The sequence below is a fragment of the Rhinopithecus bieti genome, unplaced genomic scaffold, assembly GCF_001698545.2.
Source record: "Rhinopithecus bieti isolate Rb0 unplaced genomic scaffold, ASM169854v2 scaffold_58095, whole genome shotgun sequence".
NCBI lineage: Eukaryota > Metazoa > Chordata > Mammalia > Primates > Cercopithecidae > Rhinopithecus > Rhinopithecus bieti.
In genome coordinates this window covers 1,883,746-1,899,178 of record NW_016823660.1, presented here as the reverse complement: position 1 = coordinate 1,899,178, position 15,433 = coordinate 1,883,746, and the positions used below count along the sequence as shown (strand labels likewise).

The following is a 15,433-nucleotide window of genomic DNA, read 5'->3' as shown; positions in this document are numbered from 1 at the left end:
AAAAAAAAAAAAAAAAAAAAAGGAAGACAAATAAAAATTATCCTCTTGTCTTCTAGCACAAGAAACATTAAGACTAATAAATCCTTCAAAATCCATTCAAATGTGTTTCTTTCATTAAGCTTTTTCTAATCGACCCAATTAGAATTCATCTCTACGTCTGAGATTCCATTGCTTTTAGGAACTTTCTTCTATTTCATGAGATGCTCTAGTTTCTATTGTAATATCATCTATATATCTCCCTAATAGCACAAAGACCAAGACAGTCATTCTTTCTTTCTTTTTTAATTGGCTGTGGGGCTTTGTTCAGAATGCACATTCAATTAATATATTCAGAATTTATTTGAAGATAGAGAAATAGTGATCTCCTTAAAAGAATCATCACTAGAACTATACGGGCATGTGTGCATGTGTGTGTGTAGCAGGGCTGGGTATTTATAAAGGCTTTCTTTCCAAAATAGCATGCTTTCCTAAGGCTACAGACCCCCTAGCACTCTTTTGCACCTATTCAAACTGCTTAATATTTGCAATGTCATGTGATCTTACAGCTGCAAAACACATCTAGCCATATATATATATATATATATATATATGTATAATGCAATTATATATATATTAAAATTATAGTGAAAAACAAATACCAATTCATGATCAAGGCTGATAAAGATGTGAAAATTGAACCTAGAGATGCTGAAAACAGAATTTGGTTAATGTTAAAAACTAATATGGTTGAAAATGAAGAAGAAAGGGGAAAACCCTTGTTTAGAATGGAGAAATTTGAGAAAATGAAAGTATATATGCATTGAGATGAGAGTGGAGAGGAAGGCCTGTAAGACTAATTCAGAAAGCTTAACTTAAATGAAATGAAGAAAAGTACAGTGAAGGCATTAACCTTCCAATGTGGTCATGGGATATTCCACAGACTTAGGGCTGAGAAAAGGACTTCACTGGGGGAGAAGAGCAACAAAAAGGAGACCAAGGAATCAATCATTTATTGAGCATCTCAACAACCTTATGACTGTCATCACACAGAGATTTACAAAAAGACAGAGCAGGTGGATTCTGAGGAATGGCATAAACCTGACTACCAAATTGCCATGTACTATGCAACTTGGACGTGAAACTAAGGGTTATACCAAAATTCTTGCAGAAATGGCAAAAAGCAGCAAAGGATAAGTATTTAGTTAATGGATAAGTATTTAGCTATATAGAAATCTATGTATTATGTCTACCAATTAAGTAGAATTGAATGAACAATCCTTCATCTATTAACTACCTTCTTGAATTCAGCTTTACTCTTCAAGACATGATACCCTCACCTAATAAGGAGTAACAGTCAAGGCATAAAAAGAGGTTGCTCTCCTGAGGTTGGCATCTTTAAAATAAAATTAAAAAAAGACCCTCTTCCCATCTCACACAGAAATGGGCAGAATTCAAATACCTTGTGCCAGAAACCCATTGGTCACAGAATTCCAATAAAGCAAAACACATACATTGTCATCTATGATTAGATATTTCTACTCATAAGAAACATTTACAACACAATTATAGCAGGCAACCACATTCATTTTTTGCATGTTAGATGATTAGATGATAGTGCAAACATCACATATCTTTAAGAAGAAGAAAATATTTGTCACAGATTTGAATGACTGTAACTATTCACAGAAGGCTGTGAAGCCCACAGCAGAATATGGCTGAGAAAAGTGGAAAGGGAGATTATTAAAGGCTGTCTCTGCTAAAGAAAGTGCCTACGTTCATTTGAAAGGAAATAGATTATAATCATTCAATCTATTCCTTGGCAGTAGGCTGAGAGAGAGTGGATTCAGAGGCCGGCCCTTGTCATCTGTCTTCTCTCCTGACGCTGACCTAACAGGCTACAGCCCCTGTGCTTTCCAGAAGCTGAGAAGGTTCTCTTTCAAACCACATGCTAAAATCAGAAACCTAGAAATTTACCAGTGGTAAGGTAACAGGCCTTTCATTTTAAAGCTGAAATTTGATAGGAGCATAATATTGTAGCCAAGGAAAATTAATAACATTTTCATGAAGTTGTACATTTGACTTTTACCTTGTAGATTGTAGAAATTTTTTCAAGAGACTCTAACAAATGATCCTCCCACCCTTTCCCCACTTCCCCAGCAAGATTATTTCTAAAAGTTCAAATCACAGACTGGAGCATTAAGATCACCTTCAACACATGCTTGGGCTTCCTTCAACTTCGCAGTTTTGGCAATAAGTAACAAGCGTGACAGCTGCCCAAAGCTCCTAATTTTAATTTGTGGTACAGAGAGAAATAGCAAAGGCTGTCCATTTTATCAACTTCTTCTGATTTGACTGTTGTTTCACTAAAATAAAATAAAAAAATGGAAAGCTTCATGCTACCTGGAGGCCAGTAGAAGTTAAATTTAAGACATGTAGACAGATTATTCCTATATCTCATTATAAAATACAGAAAATATAAATACATCTGGTTAGTAGCTCATCTATTTCCCCACTTTCTTCCATTTAAATCCTCAAACTTACCAGCAACCCTAGTGACCAATAGGATATAAGCAAGGAATATTTTTTTTTTAGCAATTTCTTGAATTCACAATTGGACTCAAATAGTCACAGTTTTGTTTTCTAAAACTTGTTGATTTCTGGCATCTTTTAAAATCATTGGTTCTACAAAACCATTCATGCTTTGGAGATTTCTAATGTTATTTTATTTATAAAATTTTACACCACAGTAACTAGTGGTTAGAAGTTTTCTTGGCTACACTGTGTTTATGAATAAAAAAGCTATGAAAAAAAAGCAAATTCAAGGCAAACTGGATCCTCTCTGTGAATTCCTTTCCCACTCTAAACTCCTTTATTTGGTTTGCCTTGGGATAACAGGCAGTTTTCTCAACAGACTCTTTCTGATCAAAAGTTATTGAGTCTCCTAGCTTTGTGTTTCTATCCATTTTAATGATTTTTTTTCAGATTGGCATTTAAAAAAATATTAANTAACTACCTTCTTGAATTCAGCTTTACTCTTCAAGACATGATACCCTCACCTAATAAGGAGTAACAGTCAAGGCATAAAAAGAGGTTGCTCTCCTGAGGTTGGCATCTTTAAAATAAAATTAAAAAAAGACCCTCTTCCCATCTCACACAGAAATGGGCAGAATTCAAATACCTTGTGCCAGAAACCCATTGGTCACAGAATTCCAATAAAGCAAAACACATACATTGTCATCTATGATTAGATATTTCTACTCATAAGAAACATTTACAACACAATTATAGCAGGCAACCACATTCATTTTTTGCATGTTAGATGATTAGATGATAGTGCAAACATCACATATCTTTAAGAAGAAGAAAAATATTTGTCACAGATTTGAATGACTGTAACTATTCACAGAAGGCTGTGAAGCCCACAGCAGAATATGGCTGAGAAAAGTGGAAAGGGAGATTATTAAAGGCTGTCTCTGCTAAAGAAAGTGCCTACGTTCATTTGAAAGGAAATAGATTATAATCATTCAATCTATTCCTTGGCAGTAGGCTGAGAGAGAGTGGATTCAGAGGCCGGCCCTTGTCATCTGTCTTCTCTCCTGACGCTGACCTAACAGGCTACAGCCCCCTGTGCTTTCCAGAAGCTGAGAAGGTTCTCTTTCAAACCACATGCTAAAATCAGAAACCTAGAAATTTACCAGTGGTAAGGTAACAGGCCTTTCATTTTAAAGCTGAAATTTGATAGGAGCATAATATTGTAGCCAAGGAAAATTAATAACATTTTCATGAAGTTGTACATTTGACTTTTTACCTTGTAGATTGTAGAAATTTTTTCAAGAGACTCTAACAAATGATCCTCCCACCCTTTCCCCACTTCCCCAGCAAGATTATTTCTAAAAGTTCAAATCACAGACTGGAGCATTAAGATCACCTTCAACACATGCTTGGGCTTCCTTCAACTTCGCAGTTTTGGCAATAAGTAACAAGCGTGACAGCTGCCCAAAGCTCCTAATTTTAATTTGTGGTACAGAGAGAAATAGCAAAGGCTGTCCATTTTTATCAACTTCTTCTGATTTGACTGTTGTTTCACTAAAAATAAAAATAAAAAAATGGAAAGCTTCATGCTACCTGGAGGCCAGTAGAAGTTAAATTTAAGACATGTAGACAGATTATTCCTATATCTCATTATAAAATACAGAAAATATAAATACATCTGGTTAGTAGCTCATCTATTTCCCCACTTTCTTCCATTTAAATCCTCAAACTTACCAGCAACCCTAGTGACCAATAGGATATAAGCAAGGAATATTTTTTTTTTTAGCAATTTCTTGAATTCACAATTGGACTCAAATAGTCACAGTTTTTGTTTTCTAAAACTTGTTGATTTCTGGCATCTTTTTAAAAATCATTGGTTCTACAAAACCATTCATGCTTTGGAGATTTCTAATGTTATTTTATTTATAAAATTTTTACACCACAGTAACTAGTGGTTAGAAGTTTTCTTGGCTACACTGTGTTTATGAATAAAAAAGCTATGAAAAAAAAGCAAATTCAAGGCAAACTGGATCCTCTCTGTGAATTCCTTTCCCACTCTAAACTCCTTTATTTGGTTTGCCTTGGGATAACAGGCAGTTTTTCTCAACAGACTCTTTCTGATCAAAAGTTATTGAGTCTCCTAGCTTTGTGTTTCTATCCATTTTAATGATTTTTTTTCAGATTGGCATTTAAAAAAATATTAAGATGTTTTCAAGGGAGTGATTTCTATAGATTTCTACCACTTACAACATTAACTAAACTGTCTAGGTTTTGTATTACAGGAGGCTATCTCTGATGAAACTCCTGACACCTTAACACCTGATCTAGCCTTTTTTTTTTTTTTTTTTTTTTTTGAAACAGGGTATCACTCTGTCACCCAGGTTGGAGTGCAGTGGCATGATCTCTGGTCACTGCAACATCTGCCTCCTGAGCTCAAGCAATCCTCCCACCTTAGCCTCCAAGTAGCTGGAACTAGAGGTGTGCGCCACTATGCCTCGCTAATTTTTGTATTTTTAGTAGACACAGGGTTACACCATGTTGACCAGGCTAGTCTTGAATTCCTGAGCTTAAGGGATCCACACACCTCAGCCTCCCAGAGTACTGGGATTACAGGCATGAGCCACCACACCTGGTCTAATCTAATATATTTTGAATTGCAATGTAGATACATAGATATAAAATGTTGCTAGTTCATCAGAAAAAGTAAATCTGACTGACCCAGATTACTTATTACTGATGATCTCACTAGAATAAAAACAAGAGGATAGGAACTAAGGGAGACAGAATAATGTTCATATCCGAATCTCCAAAACCTACGAACATGTCACCTTACATGGCAAAAGGGACTTTGCATAGAAATTAAGTCAAGGATCCTGAGATGGGGAGACTATTCTGGGTATCTGGAGGGAGCCAAACATAATCACCAGGGTTCTTATAAGAGGAAGACAGGAGGGACAGAGGCAGTGACACTGATATGCTGATGGAAGCAGTGGTCAGAGTGATGTGGGGCCTTGAGCCAAGGAGCCATGAGCCAAGGAGCCATGAGCTATGAGTCATGAGCCAAGGAACATAGGGGCCTCTAGAAGTTGGAAAAGCAAAGAATAAATTCTCCTTAAGCCTCCAGAAGGAATGCAACCCTGCCGATACCTTGATTTTAGCCCTGCAGATTCATTTTAGACTTCTGACCTCTAGAACTATCAGAAAATACATTTGTGTGTGTTAAGCCATTAGATTTGTGGCAATGTGTTACAGCAGCAAAAGAGGGCTCACAGAAGGACTTGATGAGTCTGATTCTGCTGGGTGCAGATAGGGACTGCCCCTATCTCCAGCACTTCATATAGGAACTGCACATAGAAGACATTTGGTAAACATCTGTGGAACAAATGAATGAATAAAATATTTCTAGACTTGGCAATGACATGCATTGTTGACAAAATGTATATTTTCTCTAAAATTAAGCTTCTGGAATAATGTCCTTAGGACTGAAGAGATTTCTTAAAGGCCTGTTACCTAAAAGTTACTCACATCAAGGGCTGACCACCTACACTAAGTGGATGGTGAGAGGGCTAAGTAATAGGCTGACCAAATGCCAAAGATACCAAGCTACTTAACTAGAGAGACTGAAACTTCTGGTGAGAAAGCAAAGGGTACGGGTGACATTTTTCATTGCTCCTACCAGTTGAAGTCTGTAACTTAACAGAGAAGTAAGAAATAAAATGCCAGCTACATTAACCAGGCATGGTGGCATGTGCTTGTGGTCCCAGCTACTTGGGAGGCTAAGGTGGGAGGATCACTTGAGCCTGGGAGGTGGAGGTTGCAGTGAGCCAACATCACACCACTGTACTCCAACCTGAGTGAGAGAGTGAGACTCCATCTCAAAAAATAAAATAAAAATAGATTTAAAAAATAAAAAACACCAGCTAGCGACAAGATTTTGAAGAGGAAATTTCAGTTTTTAGGCTCACAGTTTCTAACACCTGAAGAATGAGCTCTTGGAAAGAAAAATGCTGCACCCACCTTGTGAACGTCAGGAAGAATGAGCTATCAAAACTCCAGTGACCTGATGGAGACACTTTTAAACCAGAGCCATGGAAGGGTGCTAAAAATTCTGTTTATACTCTACAGCAAGAAAACAGAAAAATGTCTTTTTTCTTTAATCCCCAGTATCGAGTTTAGTGTCCCTTTTTTTTAAGAGACAAGATCTTGCTCTGTCACCCAGGCTGGAGTGCAGTGGCACAGTCATAGCTCCCTGCAGCCTCAAACTCCTGGGCTCAAGGGATCCTTCTCCCTCAGCCTCCCAAGTTGATAGGACTACAGCCGCACACCACCACACCTGGCTGTTTATTTATTTATTGGTCTGTTTATTATTTTTTAGAGACAGGGTCTTGCTATGTTGCCTAGGCTAGCCTTGGACTCCTGCATTCAACTCATCCTTCCATCACCACCTCCCAAAGTGCTGGGATTACTGGCGTGGGCCACAACACCTGGCCTCATTTAGTGTCTTATTACTTAATAAATGTATGTCCAAATAGTAATATAGAAAATAAGGCTATAGCTAAGAAACTAGCAGTTCTCAGAGACAAAAAATAAAGAGCTCAGTAACAAAACTTATGGCCACTGACCCTACTACTGTGACTTAGAAATTTTACCAAAATGCAATAATTACTGTCTCATAAAACAATATTATTTTATAAGTTGAGTGTAACCTTAGAGATCATGTAAATTCAGCCTTTCATGACATTGATCATAAAGCTAAGGTCCAGAAAGGTATGAATTGTGTGTGAATTGTGCATTCTTGATGCGGGGAAGAGAGCTATTGCTCAGGCGATCTGACTTCCTGTCCCAACTCCTACCAGAACATATTTTTGTCTCAATGCATATATATCACTGAGATGCAGCGGAGTGAGATTTAAAACTAAAATATGACAATATTATAGCACATTTGATTCAAAATCATACTGTAGTTCTACCAGAGAAGGAAAAAAAATCACGTCACAACATTTTCACTATGTGATTCTAAGCACTTATCCAATTTATAAATTTCCCAAGCTACATTCAAATGAATCAAAGTGCCTCAGTTCTACGCACCACAGATGGTACTGCCATTGAGTGGCGTCATTTGTTCTTCGTTTACAGCATATTTAGGCTTCATTCTGAGGTGTTTTAGGAAGATTATTAATTTCATCCGGTCTGACAAGAACAAAAGCAATTGTAAATGATAATACAAAGAGACCTACAATTTCCATGAAATGAAAGTAGAGCTATTTGATCCCCAGCCCTCACCCCAAGAGGGAACATGGAGAGATGATGACAAATGTTATAACAGGGTGAAAACACTGGAATGATTCTAAGGAAAAGACAATCATGTAACATGAACAGGGCTATGCCCATCTATTCAATCAATAACAATCTGCACAAAAGGACAGAAGGTGGTTGATGAAACATAAAACCTTTCCAGTGTGTGACTGAAATATCAGTTTCAGTATCAGATGCTCATTAGCCTAATCAGAAAAATGATGATCAAACTTTGATTGACTGTTGCCCACAGTGCATTTGGAATGTGCAACATCATATGAGAACTAAGGCCACAAATATAAATACATTCCCATCAATGTCTGCAGAGACTAACAAAAAAGGGGCAATTTATCTACTTTGGCAGAATTCCAGTGTAGATAAAACTTAACTTGTTTTGGAACAGGAGGCCTGAGAGGTCTACCCACAAGGAGAGGCATCCACCTTTACTTTAAAAGATCCAAGGACATTCCTATTTGGTAGAAACACATCTGGAGACTCCAAGCTCAAATCCTTCAGGATAATCTTGGTCTTACACATGGATGCCCAGAACTGAGTCCTGTCTGGAAGGAAAGTAGCTTCCCCACTTTCAATAAATGTATAAGTAGTGTACTAACAGCAGAGAAGTCAAAAGAGTGTGCTTGGTCCAAAGGGCAATGAATGAGATCATGGGGACTGTTTTGATAATAAATTCTTTGGGCAATTGAGAATATTTCTGGTTGACATCACTTGTTGTCGTAGCAAACACCAAGTGGCTACAGGTTACTGAACTTTCTTTGGTTTGGGGAGTAGACCAAGGGGTATAGTCAAGATCTGCATGTTAAAGCATCTGGTATTGTCCATTATGACCAAAATCTCAGCTGTACCCTTTGCCGTCTTCAAGGTGATCTTGGTTTTCATCAGAGCCAGGCAAGCACAGTTTCCTTCAGATACAACGGCAATACCTCTCTCTACCCTTCCAACATCAAAGATATCATCAATAACGGTCAGACACAAAAAGAACGGACTGAGAAATTAGCCCAAGGAAAAGTTGCACAGTAAACGTGACAGAAGTATAAAAATCAAGGGGTAATTGTTTCAAAATGTAAAAATGTCCTTCTCAGGAGGGAACACTGTGCATAAAGACTGTATGCAGAGCTGGGCACAGCGGCTCAGGTCTGAAATGCCAGCAATTCAGGGGGGCAAGGTAGAAGGATCTCTTGAGGCCAACAGTACAAGACGGGTCAGAGCAACATGGTGAGATCCTGTCTCTACAAAAAATTAGAAAATTGACCAGGCATAGTAGTATGTGCCTATAGTCCTAGCTACTCGAGGGGCTGAGGTGGGAGGATCCATTGAGCCCAGGAGTTTGAGCTGCAGTGAGCTATGATCACACCACTGCAGTCCAGCCTGGGCAACAGAGCCAGACCCTGTCTTAAATAAATACAAACATAATTGTGTGCTGAGATATAAGAATGGAAACAAAGCAAAAGAATCTAGACAAGAATAGAGGGGAAATAGTGATAGATTTGAGTGGTGTGTGTCACAGCCAACCTAACCAGGGGTCAGATTATGGTCATGTTTGTGCTTGGAGCACAAAATTTGTACAGAGGCAAAGCAGTTACAATCATGATATTCTTTTCTGTCATCTGCTTTAAATGCATTTTATTAAAAAAAAATTAATTTTTTTTTTAGATGGAGTTTCTCTCTGTCGCCCAGGTTGGAGTTCTGTGGCACAATCTGGGCTCACTGCAATCTCCACCTCCCAGATTCAAGCAATTCTCCTGCCTCAGCCTCCCTAGTAGCTGGGATTATAGGAACAGGCCACCACGCCCAGCTAGTTTTGTCTTTTCAGTAAAGACGGGATTTCACCATGTTGGCTAGTCTGGTCTTGAACTCCTGATCTCTGGTGATCGGCTCACCTCGGCCTCTCAAAGTGTTGGGATTACAGGTGTGAGCCATGTGATCAGCCAAGTAGTTAATATGTTTTAAATTTGTTTTACATAGAAGACCATATTTCAAAGGTTAGGAAAAAAGCTGAACAATACAGAAATAACAAGCACTTCTGCAGAAAGTTACCACTGGCACAGTTAGAAATAAAATGCACCATTAAAAAAAAAATAAGATTTTAGGCTGGGCTTGGTGGTTCACACCTGTAATCCTAACCCTTTGGGAGGCTGAGGCAGGAGGGTTGCCTGAGCTCAGGAGTTCAAGACCAGCCTGGGCAACACAGTGAAACCCCATCTCTACTAAAATACAAAAAATTAACCAGGCGTGGTGGCGGGCGCCTATATTCCCAGCTACTTAGGAGGCTGAGGCAGGAGAACCACTTGAATCTGAGAGGCAGAAGTTGCAGTGAGCCGACACTGCACCACTGCACTCCAGCTTGGGCGAAAGAGCGAGACTCCATCTCCAGAAAAAATAAATAAATAAATAAATATGACTTCAAACAACTCAGAGAGAAGGCCGACCAATAGAAGAATTAAAGAGCTCTTGAAATGCAGTTTAAGAATGGTTTTGCTGCAGTTCTAAAATGAAATTCTGAATTTATTCTCACAAATAATCCCAAAGGGAGAAAAGGGAAAAGGCATCTAGAGGAAGCTTTGGCTTCCTACGGAACTGTTTTAATACGCGGACTTTAAAAGTTCATATCCAAACCAAAGAAGAACAAGGCGGTAGAAAATAGAATGCCTAAAGTGCAAAACAAACTGCGACTGGCAAAATATATGTGTGTGTGTGTGTGTATGTGTGTGTGTGTGTTAGCTTGCTTATTGTATAATTATGCTTAATGAAATAATACATTCTTATATAATTATATTTAATTTGTTCACATAATTTATGCATTTTTTTGTGTGTGTATGTATTTTTTAGCCATGTTTGAATGAGATAGAGTGAGAGTTCACTGTTTGAGACAGAAGTAAATTTTTTTTCATCTCAGATTTGAAAGGCTCTCATCTGAGGACAACAGTAATTCTTAAGAATTCTCTCCCTTATATTGAGCAAAATCAAAATTCATTATTCATCACCCCTCCCCGCCGCCTCCTGCTTCTATCCCAGGAACTGATCAATTTAAATACCAGAAGAGATATCATCTACATCAGAGGCCACAAAACCAACGGCTCCTGGCATCTGGCAGGTAATACAGAAGTACCCTACACATTTATAGAAATAAAATTCAGAAGAATATGGATGACCTGGGGTGGTGGCTCATGCCTGTAATCCTAGCATTTTAGAAGGCTGACACAGGAGAATCACTTGAGGCCAGAAATTTGAGACCACCCTGGGCAACATAGCGAGACCCTATCTCCTATATATATATATATACACACACATACACACACACACACACATATGGGTGGAAAGGCCAGGCATAAAGCAGCAATAAATGTTGGCAGTGTAGTGACTTGGATAATGGATACCTTGTCCAAAGAAATTTACCCACGAAAATTAAAATTGTGTTTAATTTAAAACTTAAATTTAAAACTTAGAAAGATAATGTTTTGGCCAAGCTGAATATCCTGACTTCACCTGTGTATCTCTGGTTCACAATCCCTGGTTTAGAGGGTTTGTGAGGTTCAGAGAGGTTAGGTGACTTACCCCATACCTAGAACCAATTGATAAAATATGTACAAAGAAGATATCAAATCCTAGAAGCAAGTAACTGGCTTACCTGACAACATAACCTGATTCAAATGCTGAGGGCTCCAAACCTGTGTTCCACTCAAGTGGTTCCACAAAACAAATTTTGCCTCTTGAGGATGTTTATAGATAAAACTCTCCACAAACATAATAATTTCTTTCAATATCGTTTCATTTAGAGGGGTGATTTCGAGGGTTCTAGTTCCATGCCCAGCAGCAGTCCACTGCGCCGATTTTGTCAGAGCCACACCCATGGGATCCGCCAGTGCTCAGACCTGAGCTTAGCACATGCACTACATCAGAGTAGAAAGAGAAAGAGACAATAGCATCCACCTTTTCCTTGGAACATTTTCATTCTCAAGACTTTAAACTAGTACTCCCCACCCCACATTCTGCTTATTAATCTTCAAAGACTGATTTTTTAAAATTATCTAATTGCTCTTCAGTTCAATGAAGTAGCAAACCAGCACTAGGTAAAATTGACTAGTATTTAAGAAATTTCCAGTATTTGCCCTGAAATTAATAACTTCTTTCTAATTTCCCTGGGGCCTAAGAGAGAGGATTCAAACAGATAGGCATAAAACCCAAACAGAAAACTCCAAGAGTGGAAAACAAAGAAGTGGAAGAGGTTAGTATTAAGGGCTTTTGTTCACAGCTCTGTTGGGAGCCAGCAGTTTCAGGGACAAACGCTCCTGTGAGCCAGGACACACACTGTTTAGAATTATACTGTTAAACTGAATACTGTTACCCTGACTTTCTTATAGTGATAATATCTANGGTCTGAAATGCCAGCAATTCAGGGGGGCAAGGTAGAAGGATCTCTTGAGGCCAACAGTACAAGACGGGTCAGAGCAACATGGTGAGATCCTGTCTCTACAAAAAATTAGAAAAATTGACCAGGCATAGTAGTATGTGCCTATAGTCCTAGCTACTCGAGGGGCTGAGGTGGGAGGATCCATTGAGCCCAGGAGTTTGAGCTGCAGTGAGCTATGATCACACCACTGCAGTCCAGCCTGGGCAACAGAGCCAGACCCTGTCTTAAATAAATACAAACATAATTGTGTGCTGAGATATAAGAATGGAAACAAAGCAAAAAGAATCTAGACAAGAATAGAGGGGAAATAGTGATAGATTTGAGTGGTGTGTGTCACAGCCAACCTAACCAGGGGTCAGATTATGGTCATGTTTGTGCTTGGAGCACAAAATTTGTACAGAGGCAAAGCAGTTACAATCATGATATTCTTTTCTGTCATCTGCTTTAAATGCATTTTTATTAAAAAAAAATTAATTTTTTTTTTAGATGGAGTTTCTCTCTGTCGCCCAGGTTGGAGTTCTGTGGCACAATCTGGGCTCACTGCAATCTCCACCTCCCAGATTCAAGCAATTCTCCTGCCTCAGCCTCCCTAGTAGCTGGGATTATAGGAACAGGCCACCACGCCCAGCTAGTTTTTGTCTTTTCAGTAAAGACGGGATTTCACCATGTTGGCTAGTCTGGTCTTGAACTCCTGATCTCTGGTGATCGGCTCACCTCGGCCTCTCAAAGTGTTGGGATTACAGGTGTGAGCCATGTGATCAGCCAAGTAGTTAATATGTTTTAAATTTGTTTTACATAGAAGACCATATTTCAAAGGTTAGGAAAAAAGCTGAACAATACAGAAATAACAAGCACTTCTGCAGAAAGTTACCACTGGCACAGTTAGAAATAAAATGCACCATTAAAAAAAAAATAAGATTTTAGGCTGGGCTTGGTGGTTCACACCTGTAATCCTAACCCTTTGGGAGGCTGAGGCAGGAGGGTTGCCTGAGCTCAGGAGTTCAAGACCAGCCTGGGCAACACAGTGAAACCCCATCTCTACTAAAATACAAAAAATTAACCAGGCGTGGTGGCGGGCGCCTATATTCCCAGCTACTTAGGAGGCTGAGGCAGGAGAACCACTTGAATCTGAGAGGCAGAAGTTGCAGTGAGCCGACACTGCACCACTGCACTCCAGCTTGGGCGAAAGAGCGAGACTCCATCTCCAGAAAAAATAAATAAATAAATAAATATGACTTCAAACAACTCAGAGAGAAGGCCGACCAATAGAAGAATTAAAGAGCTCTTGAAATGCAGTTTAAGAATGGTTTTGCTGCAGTTCTAAAAATGAAATTCTGAATTTATTCTCACAAATAATCCCAAAGGGAGAAAAGGGAAAAGGCATCTAGAGGAAGCTTTGGCTTCCTACGGAACTGTTTTTAATACGCGGACTTTAAAAGTTCATATCCAAACCAAAGAAGAACAAGGCGGTAGAAAATAGAATGCCTAAAGTGCAAAACAAACTGCGACTGGCAAAAATATATGTGTGTGTGTGTGTGTATGTGTGTGTGTGTGTTAGCTTGCTTATTGTATAATTATGCTTAATGAAATAATACATTCTTATATAATTATATTTAATTTGTTCACATAATTTATGCATTTTTTTGTGTGTGTATGTATTTTTTAGCCATGTTTGAATGAGATAGAGTGAGAGTTCACTGTTTGAGACAGAAGTAAATTTTTTTTCATCTCAGATTTGAAAGGCTCTCATCTGAGGACAACAGTAATTCTTAAGAATTCTCTCCCTTATATTGAGCAAAATCAAAATTCATTATTCATCACCCCTCCCCGCCGCCTCCTGCTTCTATCCCAGGAACTGATCAATTTAAATACCAGAAGAGATATCATCTACATCAGAGGCCACAAAACCAACGGCTCCTGGCATCTGGCAGGTAATACAGAAGTACCCTACACATTTATAGAAATAAAATTCAGAAGAATATGGATGACCTGGGGTGGTGGCTCATGCCTGTAATCCTAGCATTTTAGAAGGCTGACACAGGAGAATCACTTGAGGCCAGAAATTTGAGACCACCCTGGGCAACATAGCGAGACCCTATCTCCTATATATATATATATACACACACATACACACACACACACACATATGGGTGGAAAGGCCAGGCATAAAGCAGCAATAAATGTTGGCAGTGTAGTGACTTGGATAATGGATACCTTGTCCAAAGAAATTTACCCACGAAAATTAAAATTGTGTTTAATTTAAAAACTTAAATTTAAAACTTAGAAAGATAATGTTTTGGCCAAGCTGAATATCCTGACTTCACCTGTGTATCTCTGGTTCACAATCCCTGGTTTAGAGGGTTTGTGAGGTTCAGAGAGGTTAGGTGACTTACCCCCATACCTAGAACCAATTGATAAAAATATGTACAAAGAAGATATCAAATCCTAGAAGCAAGTAACTGGCTTACCTGACAACATAACCTGATTCAAATGCTGAGGGCTCCAAACCTGTGTTCCACTCAAGTGGTTCCACAAAAACAAATTTTGCCTCTTGAGGATGTTTATAGATAAAACTCTCCACAAACATAATAATTTCTTTCAATATCGTTTCATTTAGAGGGGTGATTTCGAGGGTTCTAGTTCCATGCCCAGCAGCAGTCCACTGCGCCGATTTTGTCAGAGCCACACCCATGGGATCCGCCAGTGCTCAGACCTGAGCTTAGCACATGCACTACATCAGAGTAGAAAGAGAAAGAGACAATAGCATCCACCTTTTCCTTGGAACATTTTTCATTCTCAAGACTTTAAACTAGTACTCCCCACCCCACATTCTGCTTATTAATCTTCAAAGACTGATTTTTTAAAATTATCTAATTGCTCTTCAGTTCAATGAAGTAGCAAACCAGCACTAGGTAAAATTGACTAGTATTTAAGAAATTTCCAGTATTTGCCCTGAAATTAATAACTTCTTTCTAATTTCCCTGGGGCCTAAGAGAGAGGATTCAAACAGATAGGCATAAAACCCAAACAGAAAACTCCAAGAGTGGAAAACAAAGAAGTGGAAGAGGTTAGTATTAAGGGCTTTTGTTCACAGCTCTGTTGGGAGCCAGCAGTTTCAGGGACAAACGCTCCTGTGAGCCAGGACACACACTGTTTAGAATTATACTGTTAAACTGAATACTGTTACCCTGACTTTCT

General features: G+C 38.8%; 1 protein-coding gene across 1 annotated transcript in view; it reads right to left on the bottom strand.

Moving 5' to 3' along the window:
• ODAD2 (outer dynein arm docking complex subunit 2) overlaps positions 1 to 14,927 on the bottom strand; it is a 111,064-nt gene extending 96,137 nt beyond the window's left edge. The window contains 3 exon segments of the mRNA XM_017861690.1: positions 3,592 to 3,662; positions 3,891 to 4,065; positions 14,704 to 14,927. Of these exon segments, the coding sequence (XP_017717179.1) occupies positions 3,592 to 3,662; positions 3,891 to 4,065; positions 14,704 to 14,927 (470 nt within the window).
• Positions 14,928 to 15,433: the final 506 nt, after the last annotated feature.